This window comes from Aspergillus fijiensis (genome assembly GCF_003184825.1).
Source record: "Aspergillus fijiensis CBS 313.89 unplaced genomic scaffold BO72scaffold_8, whole genome shotgun sequence".
NCBI classification, from domain to species: domain Eukaryota; kingdom Fungi; phylum Ascomycota; class Eurotiomycetes; order Eurotiales; family Aspergillaceae; genus Aspergillus; species Aspergillus fijiensis.
Genome location: NW_024468984.1, coordinates 210,084 through 228,387, shown reverse-complemented (window position 1 = coordinate 228,387; position 18,304 = coordinate 210,084). Strand labels below are relative to the sequence as shown.

Below are 18,304 nucleotides of genomic sequence, written 5' to 3'. Positions count from 1 at the left end.
TTACTCCTTCTGGAAGATACATGGGCGATAGGGACTTTGGGGGATACGGACTTCTCCCGATTCGGGTTTCGATGTCAATGTGATATTGCAGAAGGGGTAGATGATGATGCTGGATCGGAGAGGGATTCGTGGTCTCAAGTCGATCAAGCTTGTTTCGCTGGGCAGGAATCTACTGTAGGGCCAGGGTCTGTCCGTGGGGAAATGGCTACGCGTATGTGTTTCTTTACTTAAAGGGGTAAGTCGAAGTATATGATGAGCCGAGTCCCGACCTTCGGCCTGGCCTAGGCGCTTGGACTGGAGAGGACTGTGATGGGATCGTCACGGGAGGATGTGGACTGTTCTGGAAAAGGGATCCCTCTGAAGATATAAGATTCCCGTTTCTATCATGTACGTCGATGAGGTTTGGATCGTATCTATACTAGCTATACAGGACGGCCTAGGGGTTCAAGCTTCCGGCGGATGCCTCACAGCTTATCGATTCTCCCCAACAGCCACTGCAGGTGTCGGTACGACACGCGGGGCTGGTACTGCGGCTGCATGTGGCCGCTCTGGTAGGTCTCCGCCCACATCAGGCCGCGCTCGTAGTGCTGGATGCCCATGTCGCCCTGGCCGCCGGTGGCGCCGCCCAGGATGGGGTCCCACTGGAGGTCCGGGAGCTCGATGTTGATCGGGGTGGCGGGCTCGGTCTCGAAGCCCAGCTTGCCGTTCCAAGTCATGTTCTGGATGGACAGCAGGGTGCCCTGGGTGAGGATGACCATGTCGAAGTCGCCGTTGGCGATCAGCACGCGGTTGGTGCCCTCGATGACCTGCGGCAGGACGTGCTCGATCGGGTTGGCGGACAGGTCGCCCTCGCCCTCGGGGCCGCCCACGCCCACGAAGACGCTCTCGTTCGAGCACTCGGACCAGGTGATGTTGGCCGGGGCGTGCAGGGCGCGCTTCACGTCCGACCGGTCGAAGTAGACCGTCGCCCCCGGCGGGGTGTAGTCGACCTCGGTCGGGAAGCCCAGCACGTCCCAGACGATGGGGCAGTTCTCGTTGATCGCGTAGGGGTTGAAGCAGGGGTTGTTGCCCAGGACCTCGTTGTTGATCAGGTCCCAGAGGTCACAGTCGCCCGAGTAGTTCATGCTCTTTGGAGGCTGCACCCCACTGGCGGGGAAGGTGAGGTACTCGTCCATGAAGGCCTTGTAGCCGCACGACTCGTGGAGCTGCTCCAGCTCGGCAAGGAAGCTGGCGTTGAAGTTGAAGAGGACCTTGTTGTCCTGAACGAAGGGCACGACCGGGGCGTCGGTCTGAACATAGTCGAACTGCCCGATGACAGGGTCGTAGGTCAATGCTCCTATTTTAAGTAATCAGTCAAACGGGTTCGTTCTCGAACTTCTTGGAGACACTCACCCTTCAGGTCAAAGTACTCTGTGTCCTTCTCGTCCAGCATGGCAGCTGAGATATAAGGGACATAGCGGCCTGCATAGCTCTCGCCAGTCACGTAGATCTTGAAGTTCTTGATGCCGAAGGTCTGCTGCCAGTTCTTGAAGAACTTAATGAAGTCCTGTGCGATCTCCTCCTCCGACACTGCAGTCGGGGTGCCAACAGAGAAGCCCGTGCCGACAGGTTGGTCGACCCTAATTAGTTGGCTTAGCTCGGGTGTCTCTAGTGGGATATTAGAGATGGCAACTTACCACAGCACGTTGGTCAGGTTTACCCAGGAGTATTGGTTCTCAACCGGCAAGTATGTTCCAGGCTGCCAGGTGAACCGTCCATTCTCCTGGAGAAAGCCCTCCTGTAAACGCATCAGTAGTGCATCTATGCGAACAAGAATAATGCCAGAAACTAACCAGAGACGAGCATCCAGGGCCACCATTCAACCAGATGGTGACCTCATCCACAGGCGCACCGACGGTAGGTTGGAAGACAAAGAAAAGTGCTCTTGACGGATCGTCCTTCTCGATGGGGATCAATCCAGAGTATGTCTCACCGATGTCGTAATGAACATCAGGAAGACTCTTCACACGGAAGGCTGAGACCCAAGTCAGCGCTGTTCTTTGATCATTGCTCTGGGCTACATACCCTGCGTAGCGTTGTTGTAGAACCGATAGTCCTCAACAGGGGTCGAGTGAGACCTCTTCGCAAGCTCCGCTGCGCGCTTAGCCGGTTTGGCGTCGCGAGATCTCTGAGCGAAACGGCCAAGTTTACCAGCAGATGCATGGTCCGCGCATAATGAGGCGGCTAGGACAGCCGTGGACAGTAGACTGCGGAACAGCATACTGGTAGTGTGATGTGGGATGAAGCCTGGGGACACAAACTTGCTCGGCTGTTCTTGAGTCTGAGCAAGAGAAAGAGGGGTATTTATGTCACTCGAGCTGTACTACCTATCAAGAAAGATAGGCTGATGAGCTATTTGATACGGTCATCGTGTGGAGCCATTTAGGTTCGGAGAAAGCTTCAATCGATGCGTTGACTTGAGAGGGCCGCATATGACCAAGTGGAGAAGCGTACACAGGCTAACTGGTTCTTTTGATAGCTTGCAAGACTTCTGGCAGGTGGGATGGGACCTTGCATGGTGCTCGGCTATCTCCTCACCGTTGCCGATTGTTTTCAGGCACCGGACCTTGCAGTGTCGGGGATATGCACTGCTTACGTCGTACCAATCCTATTCCCGTGTGGGTTTGGGTTTGATTACGCTGGGTGAGCGATATGGGCAAGAAAGCATTCGATTGGTAAGAGTGCGGCTGGATCAAACGGTAGAGGCAGCGATGGACATGAAGACAGGATCACGTAGCATTTGATGCTCAGTTCCGGCTGCAAGCGATAGGTCCCTAAGCTGTGGAGAATTCTCCGGGCTAATACACAAACGGGATTGTTGGCCGCTTAGTGCCGACAATGCTAACGATCGTCAAGGAAGGTGATAACGTGATGGAAATTTGCACAGATAAGACAATTCGAAAGACGAGCAGTCACTGGCTCAAACCTTGCTCTCTTCATTTCCCCAATGTGGGATGATGTGATGGGTCGTGGTTAATATCGCAGTGTCTCGCGGAGTCACGGAGGAGGGACGGAGTACGACGGAGATAGTCTAGCCGCGATGGGAATGCCGACAACTGGTTGGGCCGAGAACAAGCTTTCGCCGGGATCCGTCCGGCCTTCGTCTTTGCAGGAAAAACAGCCGCTGTGTTTCCGGTCAAAACAAGCACCTTTTCCGCTACAACATACTCCAATCTCTTGTCTTTGAAGCGAATTCGCGTTCTTCTGTTGCTTTGTTGATATCGGTTTGAAGTATACGGTTGGAACTAGCAGTCGAGGCTTTGACTTCCGGCAGATATTCTTCAAAGGCTGCGGGTACCACCATTCATTGATCGCTGAATGGCGTGAACTCTCACTCAGTTGGCACTTCAAGGGTGCATCTCAGCTCTAGATGAAGCACAGTTCACTTTGCCAAATGATTCTCAAAGGCAGAATTAGAACCCGCCTGCAAAAGCCCTTCTGTTGAGAAAGTCGAATCCAGTTCTACCTACACAGCGGTACCCAGAATCGAAGTCAATAAAGCCGTCAGCATATTCTTGTCAACGGACGAATGACGGATATTCCCAAGCAGAAATGTTTGCTGAGGTTCGAAAACGTATACAAAGACATGAAGTTCTGGAACGAAATCTAAGATAAGATTTCAACTTCTAGCCTCAACTGGGTCAATGTGTCAGGACATCCAAAACTGATACACGCTCCATAAGAACCTGGCTCGACGGTAGAATGAAAACCACAGGTCATCTATCATTACCATTAGGCTCCAGCACAATGTGTTAGACTGACCAGTCAAGACTTTCTAAGCAGAACAATCCCATGTTCGTCCGATTGCAATGATGTCCCTTAAAAATTATCCCTCTTCCTCCTCACCAATACATACAAAGGGGCTGTACCTCAGTTGAAAATGTCAAAATCCGCTTGTGAGCTGCGTACGAGTGATGGTACATGCTCTGACTAACATTCGAGAAAGCAATTCCCTTACCATGAGATTTTAACAGACGGTTCTTGTCGTCGCGTCATGTGCAGAGCCGGAACAGCAATCACCACGTTTCCATTCCGCACATCTACGACAAATTGGTTCCGGTCGACTACCGGCAGCTAATTCGGAGGAATACTGCATTTGAGAGAGGCCACCCGCTGATCAAGTCTCTTCTGCATCTGTTGCACACGGCCCATCTCAATCTCATTGGTGCGGAATCGCTTGAGGTTCGAGGCCAGACGGAACTTGGACCAGATCCATATAGCCCATTTTGTGGGATCATATTGCCACCACTCAATGCCGTTGCGATAATCCGAGGGAAACTAGCAAACCAGAAGTTACCATCAACGATACCTGAAAATCTCGAATTGGTATCCGATCCTCAAGCGGATAGCTTTACCTCGTGGTGGAAGTTATGGTAGCCCTCACCAAGTGTGACCAACGCGGTAAAAATATGGTCGCGAGGCGAGTTCCTGTCGTCAAAGGGCTAAAGCTTGTCAGCAGATCAGGACTCCTTCGCCAATGCACATGAAAACTGGCCTGATCTCCCAGCCAATGCGCCAATGAATTGACACAGAAAGTCGCCTGCTGGAATAGGAACATCCTCAAGATGCCGGCATACACCAAGCCACCCTTCCAGTCACCCCACCCCAAGCCCGCCATGGCCATCGGTAGGATCAAACCAAAGCCAAGCACAAATCTGATATAGTTCCGATGCTGCCAGATGACTACTGGATCTTCGTTCAAGTCAGAGATATCTGGCCGACCACAGTGCTTGGGGTCCTCCTTCAGTATCATCCATAGCACGTGGGAGTATAAGAGGCCCCTTCGGATATTGTAGGGGTCCTTCTTTGTGTCAGTCCATCTGTGATGGGCACGATGTTTCGCACTCCACCAGCGAATCGAGCCTTGCACGGCGCCTCCACCGGCACAGGCCAGGAAAATTCTGAGCGGTAGGCCGCTTGAAGATGGAATGCCTGTCAACAATCATGCTCGTATGCACAGATTGCCGGAGCTATGGAGCCAGTTCATATACAGAGAAGAACTCACGCTTCGTAGGTTCTATGTGACCAAAGCCGATGATAGCCCGCGGTAATACCCAGCGCAGTCCAAAAGTAGTAGAGCACAGCCCAGATGGCAGTCGGTCGTCGCAAGGGTGTGGAGACAGCGGCAATGCAGCCGCAGAATGGGATTATGATGATAAAAGTCGTGTTAAACCAAGCAATATGGCGGTGCCAGTTGCGGAGTGTAACTGGTTGCTCGCTGATGGGCGGTTTTGGAATGTCTGGCATGATACCAGCCATCCTGGGATGCGATACTACAGATATGGGTGACTCAGGTATACACAGTGTGTGAAAGAACATTGGAAAGGGTTCGAATGCGAAAAAGCCTGCCTTAATACTACAGGGACATCATCCCACTCGAACATGTTGAACAGTTGGGGATGTGCTACTTCCGGAGCCGAGATGCCCAAACGTCGAACAGGGCAATGGTGGTAACTGACAGCCATACGTGAGCAGTCACACAGCATGGGGCTTCATTTCCTTCTGTATCGAGTGTCAGTATGTCGCGCCTACTCCTACGGCTACTTGCACATCCTTCACCTCCTCTGTTGTGCAATGCTAGCATCCTGGTCCAATCTTTGCACGTTGATGAGCCTGTGGTGGTCGGTGACAGGGCTCATACAGCAACCTGAACAGGGAAAAGGGAAAAGGAATATTAAACAAACTGCATGATAAGACAGACTACTTACCTTGGAGTAACAGCAGCACAGGCTCGGGGCTTGAAGCACCCCTGCCCAAAAAGGCCAGTGTTAGGACCCTACCTTACGTAATGTCCTCAGGTTCAAGGCTCCCTCAGTTTCAATCTTAGAACCTCCACCGCTCCTCTGCCTTCCTCCCATCTCTTCTTCTCCTCTGTCTGTCTTCTGAGTTAACTATAAAGTATGACTCACAAGCCTGTTCGGTTGCTGACTCCAGGATACAATACAGTTCATCTTCGATCTCCTCTTCTCGTTCCACCTTCCCAATGGCGTTTAGCGTGTGTTCTGCCTCGCCAAGAGAGCAGACACAGCCAGACCCTGAACTCTTACAAACCCACTCGACAGGGTCATTGGCCTCGCTTCTCAGCCGTCTACCACCATGATACATGATTTGTGGTCAGTCTGAGACTCTGAAGTTGTGGAGTAATTGCTCATAGTAAGTGCAGTACGAGAAAGAAGCAGAGAGGCCCAAGCAAACAACCTTCTCCCCACTGTGGAGCACTGAATACCACCCACTAATCGGTTGCCCGGCTAGCTTAGTATCCAATATCCATCCATTCCTTTCTCTTCCCACTTTTTTTTTCTTCTTTCGCCGCCATGCTTTCCCAGGGTACCTGGTTGTTTCGTTCGGGCATATTTGCTTGCACCTGAAGACTGGTGGCGGACTGTCCTGTGGATGGTTGCTTTTTCCTTGTAGAACTTCTACTTAATTCCTGGTGCCTTCCATCTGTCTTTGCCCTGCTGTATCTCTTTCAACTTTTATACTGGCCGTTTGAAAACACGGGAACGAAATAAGCTTCCCCCCCAGAATCGTCTGTGGTCCACCTTCCCGCCGGTACCGCAATTGATATGGCGACGAATTTCGAGTCCTCGGACAATGCGCGCGTGGAGTTTACTGCACACACCACGCAGCGCAATGACTTGAATGAAATGACAATCCCAGCATTTGAGGAGAAACAACCGGACACCCAAATAAACGATGGCCTCCCACAAGGTGCACCAACGTCGCTCGAAGGCGGTCTATACAGGCCTTCATCTGGCGAATTTCCTTCGGACGATTCAGCGCATAGTGTCCCAGTGACTGTCGGAACGACTGATGCCGATGGCAACACCTATCCTGAAGGTGGACTAGAAGCCTGGCTGGTAGTCTTTGGGAGCTTCATGGGCCTCGTTGGCTCTCTTGGTCTAGTGAATACCATCGGTACTTTACAGGCATACATTGAGAGCCACCAACTGAAGGACTACAGCTCTGGCAGCATCGGGTGGATCTTTGGCGTCTACGCATTCCTGACCTTCTTCTGCGGCATCCAAATCGGTCCTATCTTCGATGCTAAAGGACCTCGCTTTCTTGTCTGCGCCGGAGCTGTGCTGATCATGGCGATGATGATCGCCTTGGGGTTTTGCACACAGTACTGGCACTTCATGCTAGTAATAGGTGTTGCAGGGGGTATCGGAGCCTCGTTGCTGTTTACACCAGCAATTTCTGCCATCGGACACTTTTTCAACGAGAAGCGCGGAATCGCGACGGGCATCGCCGCAACGGGTGGCTCCGTTGGTGGCGTCATTTTCCCCCTGGCACTGGAAGCTCTATTCCCCAAAATAGGGTGGGCATGGGCAACTCGAGTCATTGCTCTCATTTGTCTCATCACGCTGCTAGCAGCATGCCTGCTCATCAAATCCCGGTTGCCCAAGAAACCGGCTTCGAAAGAAAACGTTCTTCCCGACTTCCGTATCTTTCGGGATCCTGTATTCACTCTCACAACCCTGGGGATCTTCTTTATCGAATGGGGTCTTTTCGTCCCACTCAGTTATATCTCCTCCTACGCACTGGATAATGGCGTCTCGACCAAACTGTCGTACCAGATGCTCGCGATCTTGAACGCTGGTTCGTTCTTCGGACGAGGTATTCCTGGCTTTGTTGCTGATTATCTGGGCCGCTTCAATACACTTATCGTCACCGTTGCCTTGTGTCTTGTATGCAACGCATGCCTCTGGCTTCCAGCGAGCAACAGTGTCCCGGTTATGATTGTGTACTGTGTCATTTTTGGATTCGCAAGTGGCAGTAACATCAGTCTTACGCCAGTCTGTATCTCTCAGCTCTGCAAGATTGAGAATTACGGCAGATACTATGCCACAGCGTACACGATCGTCAGTTTTGGGTAAGGCGATTCCCCACTGTCTAATAAGGATTTTGCAGGGCTAATGACGAGAATTCCAGAACCCTTACTGGCATGCCTATCGCTGGTGTGATTCTTTCCCGGTGCAATGGGAAGTACTGGGGTCTCATCACCTTCACAATCTGCTGCTATGCCCTTGGTCTTGTTTGCGTTACTGCAGCCAAGTTGGTCCGTGTCGGCTGGCGCCAGGCTTTCGTGATCTACTAAACTATGACATAGATTGGTATCAATCTTACTTCCCAGTCTAATAAATAATATCATTTTTGGAGGCTTTGAGCCACATCGCAGAAACATTAGGTATAGATATGCATGCAGCTGCCCATTCGCGACACCATGAGGCGAGCCGGACGTCTGTTTGCGGACTTCACTTCCGACGAAGTCTGCCCAACAAACCTACGGCGGCCAACCATCACACATGTCTGTTGTCATGATGAGCAATTTAAGCTCATTGGATTGTGATCTGAGGGGTCGGAAGGAAATTACACATCGCTTCCCGGAATACATAGAGACGAAGTCATCAGAGTTCATATATATGCCACTTCTTCCATGACATGAGACGTTCTGGCCTGCCAGCCTTGCTTCACGTTTTGCCCTCGGTAAACACCCTTCGGAAAGATCAACATTATTGCCAGCCTACGATGCCTTCCTCCAAGCAGATTCTAGCAGTGGTCTTGACGTCCTGGGCTCTTGGCCCCCGCGTAGCAGCTGTTCCTCAGTATCCAGGAATCCTTGCAGAAAATCCTGGGTCTCTCTCCACAACAGGAACCAAATCTTCGAGTTCTGTGTCTGCATCTCAAGGAGGGAACTCCACCTCGAGCACGCCCGTTTCCTCTTCTGAGAGTGTCATGCATCCATCTCACTCAGCCACATCGAGTGCCATACCTCCATATGGGGACGAAGACCATGGAGATGCTCGTCCAATCCACCCATTCCCCCCTGCTATCTCACTGACGGCTACACCCACGTCGTCCGAGGCTGTTCACATCCCCCCTGGAGTGGTACCTTCCGCCTCTGATCCTGTTATACCTCCACCACATCCATTCCCCTCCGTGCCTCACGACGGCGTCCAGGAGACACCTGCCCCTCACGACGGTACTCCCGAGCACATCCCACGTCCTCCTCTTTCCAGCAGCAGCAGTATTCACATCCCCTCGTCAGGAGGCGTCGTGCACCCCACTCACTCCCTCCCGGTTTCAGAGTCTAGCAAGATTGCATCTCCCGACAGCAGTTCGGCGAAGATCCTGCCCGAGCCCACGCCTTGGCCGAAAGAAAGCGAGCCTGCATGCCCATCTGTGCAGTGTCCACCCTGTCCCTCAGTCCACACGGTCACAGTTAGCGTGAGCGGCTCCAGCTCCAGCAGCAGCATCAGCATCAGCAGAAGTACAGTGCACATCCTCACCCCGAGACATGCATTAATCAGCCACGGCAGCGGTGTCCTACCAGCCAGTTTCACTCCAAGCGCCACTCCAAGCGCCACTCCCAACAACACCTACGACGAAGTGGAGGCCGAAGAGGAGGAGGAAGAGGAAGAAGAAGACATCCTGATCTGCGTTCTCCCCGAAGACCTCCCCATCTGTATCCCGGCATCCTCCTCCACTGCGCCAGTGCAGCCCCCGCCGAGCAGCGGGATAATCTCCATCCTCTCCACCGCAAGCCAAGGCATCATCCCTGGGCCCCATCCCAGCCCTAGTGTCACAAGTGGTGGCGGCGGTATCGAGACAAAAACCCCGCGACCAACACGCACAATCAACACACGCACGCGCACACGCACTCGCACTCGCACTCGCAGCCGCACCATTCGACCGTCACAGACAACCCTATCGAAGATCCCATCATCCAGCAGCATCAGCAGCAGCAGCAGCAGCAGTACCGTCCCCATCCATCCATTCCCCATCCCGGGCCCCGGTCCCGCGCCAATCCCTACCTCCCTGCCCCGTCCACCAACGGCAACCTTCCCGATTCCCACCTCCTTCCCCATTCCCCCCACTTCTCTCCCCATCCCTCACCCTCCACTCCCCACAACAATGCCCGTCCCCTTCCCCATGCCCCATTTCCCACCCGAAGTCGAGCAAGAAGAAGAAGAAGAAGAGCCATCAGAGTCGTCATCACATGCACCACCGCATCCCCCGGCCCCTCCTCCTTCACCGTCCTCTTCTTCCACTCAAACGCCCACACACATCTCCTCCACCACCGTAACGGGACCATTCTTCGTCCCGACTCCTTCTTCTTCTCGGGCTTCATCATCGTCGTCGTCATCCCGTCCCTCACAGCCACCACCACACCCGCCAGCTCCAGCACCAGCTCCAGCACCAGCCCCAGCAGCCCCAGCGGGACACCTACCCGCACGCCACCACGAGTTCCGATTCCCAGTGATCCGGCGGGATCTTGGAGACGTCTTGGCCTAATCCGATCTAATCACTTGGAAATTCTTCACAAGTCAAACGGACGGCGTGTGTGTTGGGTTTGTAGTATCGCTGGGGGCTTGGGGGGTAGCGAACAAACGCTCATTGTGATGATTATGATCATGTAATCCGCTTGCTTTTCCTCGTTTCCTCGCTTCTTCTCTTCTAATATTGTTTCTGTCTCTCTCTTTTCGAATCTGGACTCTAATCTAATATTCCTCCATTAATAATGGAGGGGTCGCGGTAACTGAAAAAAAAAAAAAAAAAAAAAAAAGTTTGCTTCTTCTTTGATGCACGCACGCCACGCCAGGCTATAGCTTGCTCGTTCATCGTCTTCCGGGTGGTAATTTAGTGGTTTATGATATTGATGGTGGCTTGTGATAACCATGATGCTTGCGATATCCATGGTACTCCGTGATACGCACAGTATTTTCGTTATATTCATAGTATTGATAGCAATTGCAGTGCAGTGCAGTCTAGGGATTCAAAACCAAAACCCACCTTACCCTGCTAATCATAAAGTTAAATTAAGAAATAGGGGGGGGGGGGGGTTTGCAGTATTGGGGACTACTGTACTGTACTTGCTATTAATGGATATTCTAAGAATCAGAGATGTGGAAGGTTTTCTAGCTATTCCCCACACACACACTCTAGCTTTTCATCCGCCTGCGACAGTTATCATGGATATACTTCTTCGGTCCGAATAAAGATTGAATATCTGACTCAAATCCCATCTCCTGATGGGGCTAGAAGCGGAAGAAAGTGAATATAGCCCGGTTTAAATACAATACAGATCTTGAGAAGGAAGAATGGCACATGCCGCTTAATATAGAAAATAAGTAGAAGAGGAGAAAAAGGGTTAGAACATGAAGGATGATGCCGGGAACACATCAATATAATAAAGATTTAAGATGGTGGAAAGTGGAAAAGGTGGAGACAAACATATGCAAGAGAAACATATGCAAGAGAAACAAAAAAAGTTGCAACCATTTACAGACATACAGGGAGATTTTGGTGGGTGTGGTTGCGGAGTCAAAATTCATGCCAATCTTCATTCCATGCAAACATGTAGTATAGTTCAGGACAGAAATTGAAAAGAGCAGCCCGCCGCCTCCCCCTCCAAGCCTTCTCGCTCCCACTAAGTCATAGAAAAAAAGTTTCCATGCGCCGCAAAACACCACACAGAGACACATAGGCCTTACAGGTCACAATCACAATCCGAAATCAGAAAAAATATAGTATACGCGAAAAAAAAAAGTGTCAGATACAACGTATAAATGGCCATGGCTGGAACTGTCGACAATGGTTACGCGCAACAAGACGTATGCAAAGATGGAGGATTCGACCGAGAAGCAAGAGAAAGAGGAGGGGGGCAACGGCAAGAGCTGGTTATGTTCAGTCACATGGAATTCAGGGAGTTAGGCTCCCAAGATCCACATGTGCACCTGAAATGATGCGAAGGAGGAATGTTGAATGAAAGACGTAGAAGTCACCATGCCAGTGAACATTTCGTACAGGCGCGCAAAGGGATAGGGTATATGATTTGCATCGAAGCCACTCGAAAGATGAAAAAGAAAAAAGCAAGCGGAATGGAAGAATCTTGAAATCGTCTCACGAGCTGTTGGACCGCAACAGTGCCTGTGATTCGGTCAGTATAAGCAAATTCTTTGTGATTCCGTGAGCCAGCTTACCCTCTCCATGGTCAGGTCTTCCTTCTCCAGAGTCGGGCTTGCCAGACTACCGCCGTTCATGGCGCCTGATGCGGTCAAGGCTCTCGCCTCCATACCTGGGCGCTGATGCTTGCCATCCGCGGGGCTGTGATGGACGGGATGCATCTCGCCGCTGCTGGAGATTCGCGATTCTTTGCTCTTTTCCAGAAGGGAACCACCTAGGGTAGCACACTTCAAGATGGTCTGCATCATTTGGTTCTGCTTCAGAGGCTTGGACAGATACTCATCCATCTGGGCTTGGATACACTTCTCTCGATCGCCCAACATGGCGTGCGCTGTCAACGCGATGATAGGGGTTCGGCTGAGGCCGCTCTCCCTCTCGTACTCACGGATCTTTCCGGTGGCTTCGAATCCACCCATTACCGGCATCTGCACATCCATCAAGATGACATCGTAGCGACGCTGTTTCACGGCTTCGACGGCCTCAAGACCGTTACTGACAACAGACACGTTGTGGTTGTGCTTCTCCAAAATCTTGACGGCCAATTTCTGATTGACGTCATTGTCTTCCGCCAAGAGAATGTCGAACGAGCGAGAATGGTCGGTCGTGATGGGCGTGGAACGGCCCTCCAAAGCAGGCAGCATACCATTGCCGAGATCGATTGGTTGACATGGCGTCGTCATGTATGAGCTGATACCGAGGTCAAGGGCGGACTTCAAGCTGACACACACCAAGGGGCAGACGAGAACAATAGGTACATATTTGAAGTCATCGAATGTGCGCAGCAGTCGGGCAGTCGCCACAGAGTCCACGATAATCACATCGTAAGCATGGCCGGACTCCTTGCCAGAGGGATCTTGGATTTCCGGTGGCGGTACGTGGTCCTCATTGCGCACAACAATAGGCTCTAAGTCGATCTGCTTGAGCATTTTCATAACATTCTCGGCCTGACCACCGTTCTCTCCCTTGTCAATGAAGAGGACCCGATGGTGCTTGTACGGCATGAGTTGCGACGCAATGACACTCAAAGACTGGTCGGCTAATTTCACGACGCAGGTGAAATGGAATGTGCTGCCGTGACCATACTCGGACGTGACCCAAACATCACCACCCATCAAGTTCACCAGACGCTTTGAGATGGACAATCCGAGGCCAGTTCCTCCGAATCTCCGCGTTGTCGAGCCATCCGCTTGCTGGAAAGTGTCGAAGATGAGATCCAGCTTGTCCTCCTCAATACCAATTCCTGTATCGGATACTGAGAACTCAAAAGCATACTCGTCGGCCGCACATTGCTCTCTATCGGATTTGCAGATGGTGAGTTTCACCTCACCATGCTCAGTGAACTTGATTGCATTGCCGACCAAGTTCAAGATAATCTGGCGCAGGCGGAAAGGATCACCAATGACATAGTCAGGAACAGTGTTATCGACCTGGTACGTGAGACTGAGGAATTTCTCATTGGCCTTCACCGCTAGGGTCTTAAGAGCATTGAAGACGGTTCCCCTCACAGTAAACGGGATGCTTTCAATGACCATGCGGTTCGCCTCGATCTTCGAGATATCGAGTATGTCGTCAATGATGGTCAGTAAACTGTTGGCGAGATTGTGTACAACATTCAGCATCTCGCGGGTATAAGGCTTGAGGTCGTCCGTATCCAGCGTCAACTGCGTCATACCGATGATACCGTTCATGGGAGTCCGGATCTCGTGACTCATATTTGCCAGGAACTCAGACTTGGTGCGGTTGGCCAGTTCGGCCGCCTCCCTAGCAGCCGTGTTACGCTGAATACTGTCTCGGAGGTTGGAAACCATCTTGTTGATCTTGCGCTTCAACTCGTCCATCTCACCGGAAGCGTTGACCGTGATAAGCTTGGTGAAATCTCCGTCGGTTGCAGCATCGGTGATCTCACCAAAAGCACGCACTTGAGAGGTCAAGTTCTCTGCCATGGTATTCACGTCCTCCGTGATCTCCTTCCAGGTTCCAGCGATTCCTTCCACATTAGCTTGACCACCCATCTTGCCGTCGACCCCGACATCGCGTGCGACCTTCTTCAGCTCGGTTGCGAATTTAGCCAGTCGGTCCACCATGTGATTGATGGTAACTTTCAGCGTCAGAATTTCTCCCTGGGCATGCACCTCAATTTTCTTGCTAAGATCACCCTTGGCAATAGCTTGTGTCACGTCCGAGATACTTCGCACCTGGGAGGTCAAATTCTGGGCCATGGTGTTTACATTGTCGGTGAGATCCTTCCACTTTCCTTCGACATTATCGACCTTGGCCTGACCACCCAATGTACCGTCAGTGCCGACTTCGCGAGCGACCTTGCTGACTTCAAAGGCGAAGGTGTTCAGCCGGTCCACCATGCCGTTGATCGTGCTCTTCAGATCGAGTATTTCACCCTGAACGTTGGCGGTAACCTTCTTGGTCAAATCACCCTTGGCGACAGCAGTGGTGACATCTGCGATTTCTCTGACCTGGGTCGTCAAATTGTTGGCCATGCGGTTGACATTCTCCGTCAGATCCTTCCATGTGCCCTCCACATCATTGACAGTTGCTTGACCACCAAGAACACCATCCGTACCGACCTCCTTCGCGATCTTAGTGACTTCCTGGGCGAACTGCCGCAATTGGTCCACCATGGAATTTATAATGTTTTTCAACTCCGCGATTTCTCCTTTGCAGTTGGCCTGGACCTTCTGCGTCAAATCACCCTTTGCGACCGCCTTGGTGACTGTTGCAATGTCACGCACTTGCGTAGTCAAATTGTTTGCCATGGCGTTGACGTTCACCGTGAGTTCGTTCCACATGCCTTGTACCCCTTCAATCTGAGCCTGTCCACCAAGAACACCTTCTGTACCGACATCACGCGCGACCCGCGTGACTTCCGTGGCAAATGTCCGAAGTTGATCAACCATAGTATTGATCGTCTGTTGAAGTTCCAGAATTTCACCTTGCGCCCGACTTTCAATCTTCTGACTCAAGTCTCCGTGGGCGACTGCCGTGGTAACTGCGGCAATTTCACGGACCTGATCAGTGAGATTCTTGGCCATTATGTTGACGTTCTCGGTCAATTCCTTCCAGATACCATGCACCCCTGTGATCTGCGCCTGGCCGCCGAGGATACCTTCCGTACCGACCTCGCGTGCGACTCGGGACACTTCGCTACCAAAGACTTGCAGCTGGTCCATCATAGTGTTTATCGTACGTTTGAAGGTGGCGATTTCAGGGTCCATTTCCAAGGGATGGATCTGCACCTTCATCGACAGGTCACCATTGGCAACCTGCGTGATGATCCCGCCAATTTCCCGTAACGCTTTCTGGAAAGCCTCGTTGGCCTGTTGGTGCTTACGTAGCTCTCGCTCCAATAACACGACATCTTCGTTTTCCACCTTGGTGAGAGCCCTGCGAGTCTGTTCCTCCTGCTGCTGTAACTCGTCCCGAACTTGAGCGATGATGTCCTTCTGGAAGCTTATTTCCTCCGCCTGTTTCTGCACATGATTTCGTAAGTAACTGATATCCTCCTCGCGTACTAGACGTGTCCTTGAGCCCAGATCCTCGTCCTCATCGCTGTCCTCATCATCGATGTCTTCCTCCGCTTCACCATCTTCCGGTCCGGGAGCTGATCGCCTTGATCCATGGGAGCGATGTGGGTTGTGCTGCTGTATAAGACAAGAAGAGTCAGAACCGTCAGAGGATGCCAAGCGTGGGAGGCCAAATGCCCAAGGGGTCTCGGGATCGGTCTCGCTAGGGACGAGGGTGGGCTGAAAGGCCTTGAGGGTGATTCCTGGGGGTGATCGATGACTGACAGATTGAAATTCCAGATGGTGAACTCGTCGGACCAAAGCCTCCAATTCCTGTTCGAATGCTACTTTTGCCGCGCTTTTTTCTCCTGGTAATTTGGCCACTTTCGAGTCGCAACCATTGGTAGATGAAGTGTGGGAGAATTCAAAGTCGAAGGGGGGGGCACCGGGGGATTCTCTGGCGAGCTCCCTGAGAATGGCAGTAGCGGCCGCGAGCGTCTCGTCCGCGCCAGCCATTATGCCTTAGGACTTCTCAGTCCGATGGGGACATATGTATAAGCGGCGAGAAGAGATTTTTTTGTTCCGAAGGGGAAGGATCCGATGACGGGCTTAGAAGCTATGGCACTGCATATGAGAAAGGGGGAATGAGAAAGATGAAGCAATTAAAAGGGAGTAACGGTGTGAATGTCAAAAGGATAAAGAAAGGGAGGGAGGAAGCCAAGGGCAGAATAATAGACAAGGCAAAGAAAGGGAAGCGGGCGGAGGGGAACGCCAGGAGGGGAAAAGTCGAAAGTCAATTTATTGGGGGTGTGACCGGGACTCGACTCCGAAGGGTGATTAGATTAGAATATGGGCAAATGCGGTGGGAAAATTCGAGTGAGAAATGGAGAAAATAGGAATGAGAGGAGGGAGAAAGATAACAAAGGATTGAGGATGAATGGCGAGTGGGCAATAGAGAGAAAAAAAAATTTAAAAAAAAAAAGAGAGAGAGAGAGAAATGTGAGTAAATAGAAAAATAGAAAAAATAAAAATAAAAAAAACACAAAAAAATCGAAACTAGACAGCAAAGCGGAGTTGGGAGAAACAGCCAGCAACAGCAGTTCTCGGTATTTCACTTGAACGGAAAGGGGAGAAGGCAGTTTTGCAACAAGTTGTGTTGAGACTTGAGAGAGGGGGGCAAAATAGCAGCAAAATAATGGATAATCAATGCACTGGCCTCGGTGGGGGAATGATTGGATGAAGGCAGCACAAATGTGGAAGAGTGGAAGAGTGAGAGGAGGCAAGAGTGGGTAAGCAAGCAAATGGCAAATGTCGGCCACAAGAGACGAATTGACGGTGACGGTGACGGGGGGAAGAGAGAGAGAGAAGTTCTTCCCTACCTAGATGGGAAATCAAGAGTGGGAGTTGAGTAGTTTCGTGACACGAATGTTTTGAAAGAAGGTAAGAAGGTAGGTAAAGGTAAAGGTGAAGGTGAAGAAGGTGAAGGTAAAGGTGAAGGTGAAGATCGGCTCGGTGTTAAGACGACATGGGGGTTCGTGGTTTGTGTGTCTATCTCTCTGTCCGTCTTCTGTCTATCCCGATGGAGTGGAGTAGGCGCGAAGATCCAAGAAGGCTCAAAGAAGTTGTTGATCCTCGGGGGATGTGGATTATGGATGGGTAAAATCAAAAAGGGGAGGAAAAAAAAGAAGAATTGAGAAACAGTCGGTAGGCGGACAGACAGGTAGGTAAGGTTAGGTGGTGGACTCTGCCAGTGTCGGTCGGTGGATTAAGGCAGGCAAAAGGCACCTACCTAGTTTCAAAGGTTGGAAACCAGAGCCGACAACAGGCTGGGTGAAAAGTAGCCGGACAAGATTCAACGGACGAACAACAGATGGACGGGTTCAAGTAGATCCAAACAAAGCGCAGCGCGCAATAGCTTAGAGATCGAGCGGGGAGGGAAGAAGAAATGGGATTACTATTGGGAGAGAGAGTTAAAGGGGGAGGGGGGGGGGAGAAACAATGTCGGATCAGTCAGCAGTGAGAGAGAGTGTGTGTGTGAAGACACAATCAATCATAATAGTGTGTGCCGTCCGACAGAGCAAATGACAACAAATTACAGTTCTCAGGATAATGATGAGGAAGAGAAGAATGATAAGATAGAAAAGTTATTCAGAAAAAGTACGAATAAGAAGGGCCTGTCCGAGTCCCATGTGTGCAAGTCAAATGAGGCTGGATGGAAGCAACGCGCCCGGCGATGAGGCAAAGCAACAAGGCGTGATCGGATGCAATGTAATGGAGAGAAAGAAGGGAGGGGAGGAGAGGGGGGTTTGGCGGTACTGCACGGAGTACTCACCAAATTATGGAGTACTTCAGCACCGAGTAAGGCAGGTACTACTAGGTATGTATATGTACTATTGACTTACTACGCTTTCTTTTGTGTCTAAGTATTGAGATGCTTAAACTGGTTAGATGAGACAACATGATCAATAGCGATCTTCACGCCTCTCATCGGTGAACAAAGAAGCAAGCAGCAATTGCGAACAGACAACACTCGTTCAACCTCAGAGATTGTATAGTAAGTATTTATCATCAAGGGATCGCTGCCGCTGGACAGTTCCTCCAGTAGTCCACTGGGCAGTCACCGGTTGATCTTCTCACCCGGAGGATCTGGAGAATTTTCCTTGATTTTCATCCCCCTCCTTCTCCCCGCACAGAAAATGGAAGAGCGACTGGAATGTACAGATAAACAGACAAGTAAGCATCTAGTCGACAGCTTGATCTGTATATTATTCTGTACT

General features: G+C 51.2%; 5 protein-coding genes across 5 annotated transcripts; 2 read left to right on the top strand and 3 right to left on the bottom strand.

Annotated features, from left to right (window-relative positions):
* Window positions 1-351: 351 nt before the first annotated feature.
* sxa2 (putative pheromone processing carboxypeptidase (Sxa2)) lies at window positions 352-2,749 on the bottom strand. The gene is made up of 5 exons (XM_040943963.1): window positions 2,065-2,749; window positions 1,833-2,014; window positions 1,677-1,777; window positions 1,393-1,619; window positions 352-1,336 (listed from the first exon to the last, which is right to left on the bottom strand). Exons 1-5 carry the CDS (start codon window positions 2,258-2,260, stop codon window positions 465-467), a joined length of 1,578 nt encoding a protein of 525 aa, XP_040804551.1. The 5' UTR covers window positions 2,261-2,749; the 3' UTR covers window positions 352-464.
* A 1,298-nt stretch (window positions 2,750-4,047) lies between these two features.
* BO72DRAFT_521345 (acyl-CoA desaturase) lies at window positions 4,048-5,769 on the bottom strand. The gene is made up of 6 exons (XM_040949751.1): window positions 5,748-5,769; window positions 5,599-5,652; window positions 5,045-5,541; window positions 4,523-4,955; window positions 4,395-4,481; window positions 4,048-4,317 (listed from the first exon to the last, which is right to left on the bottom strand). Exons 3-6 carry the CDS (start codon window positions 5,356-5,358, stop codon window positions 4,114-4,116), a joined length of 1,038 nt encoding a protein of 345 aa, XP_040804550.1. The 5' UTR covers window positions 5,359-5,541; window positions 5,599-5,652; window positions 5,748-5,769; the 3' UTR covers window positions 4,048-4,113.
* A 917-nt stretch (window positions 5,770-6,686) lies between these two features.
* Window positions 6,687-8,140, top strand: BO72DRAFT_370533 (MCT family MFS transporter; the record flags this gene model as incomplete). The annotated part of the gene is made up of 2 exons (XM_040940969.1): window positions 6,687-7,915; window positions 7,975-8,140. The coding sequence occupies 2 exons, from the start codon at window positions 6,687-6,689 to the stop codon at window positions 8,138-8,140; spliced, it is 1,395 nt and encodes a 464-aa protein (XP_040804549.1).
* Window positions 8,141-9,945: 1,805 nt separating this feature from the next.
* Window positions 9,946-10,511, top strand: BO72DRAFT_445109 (uncharacterized protein). Its single transcript, XM_040943962.1, has one exon. The coding sequence runs from the start codon at window positions 9,958-9,960 to the stop codon at window positions 10,336-10,338; it is 381 nt and encodes a 126-aa protein (XP_040804548.1). The 5' UTR covers window positions 9,946-9,957; the 3' UTR covers window positions 10,339-10,511.
* Window positions 10,512-11,946: 1,435 nt separating this feature from the next.
* tcsC (putative two-component osmosensing histidine kinase (Bos1)) lies at window positions 11,947-16,043 on the bottom strand (the record flags this gene model as incomplete). Its single annotated transcript, XM_040946256.1, has 2 exons — window positions 11,947-11,973; window positions 12,027-16,043. The coding sequence occupies 2 exons, from the start codon at window positions 16,041-16,043 to the stop codon at window positions 11,947-11,949; spliced, it is 4,044 nt and encodes a 1,347-aa protein (XP_040804547.1).
* Between the last annotated feature and the right edge of the window lie 2,261 nt (window positions 16,044-18,304).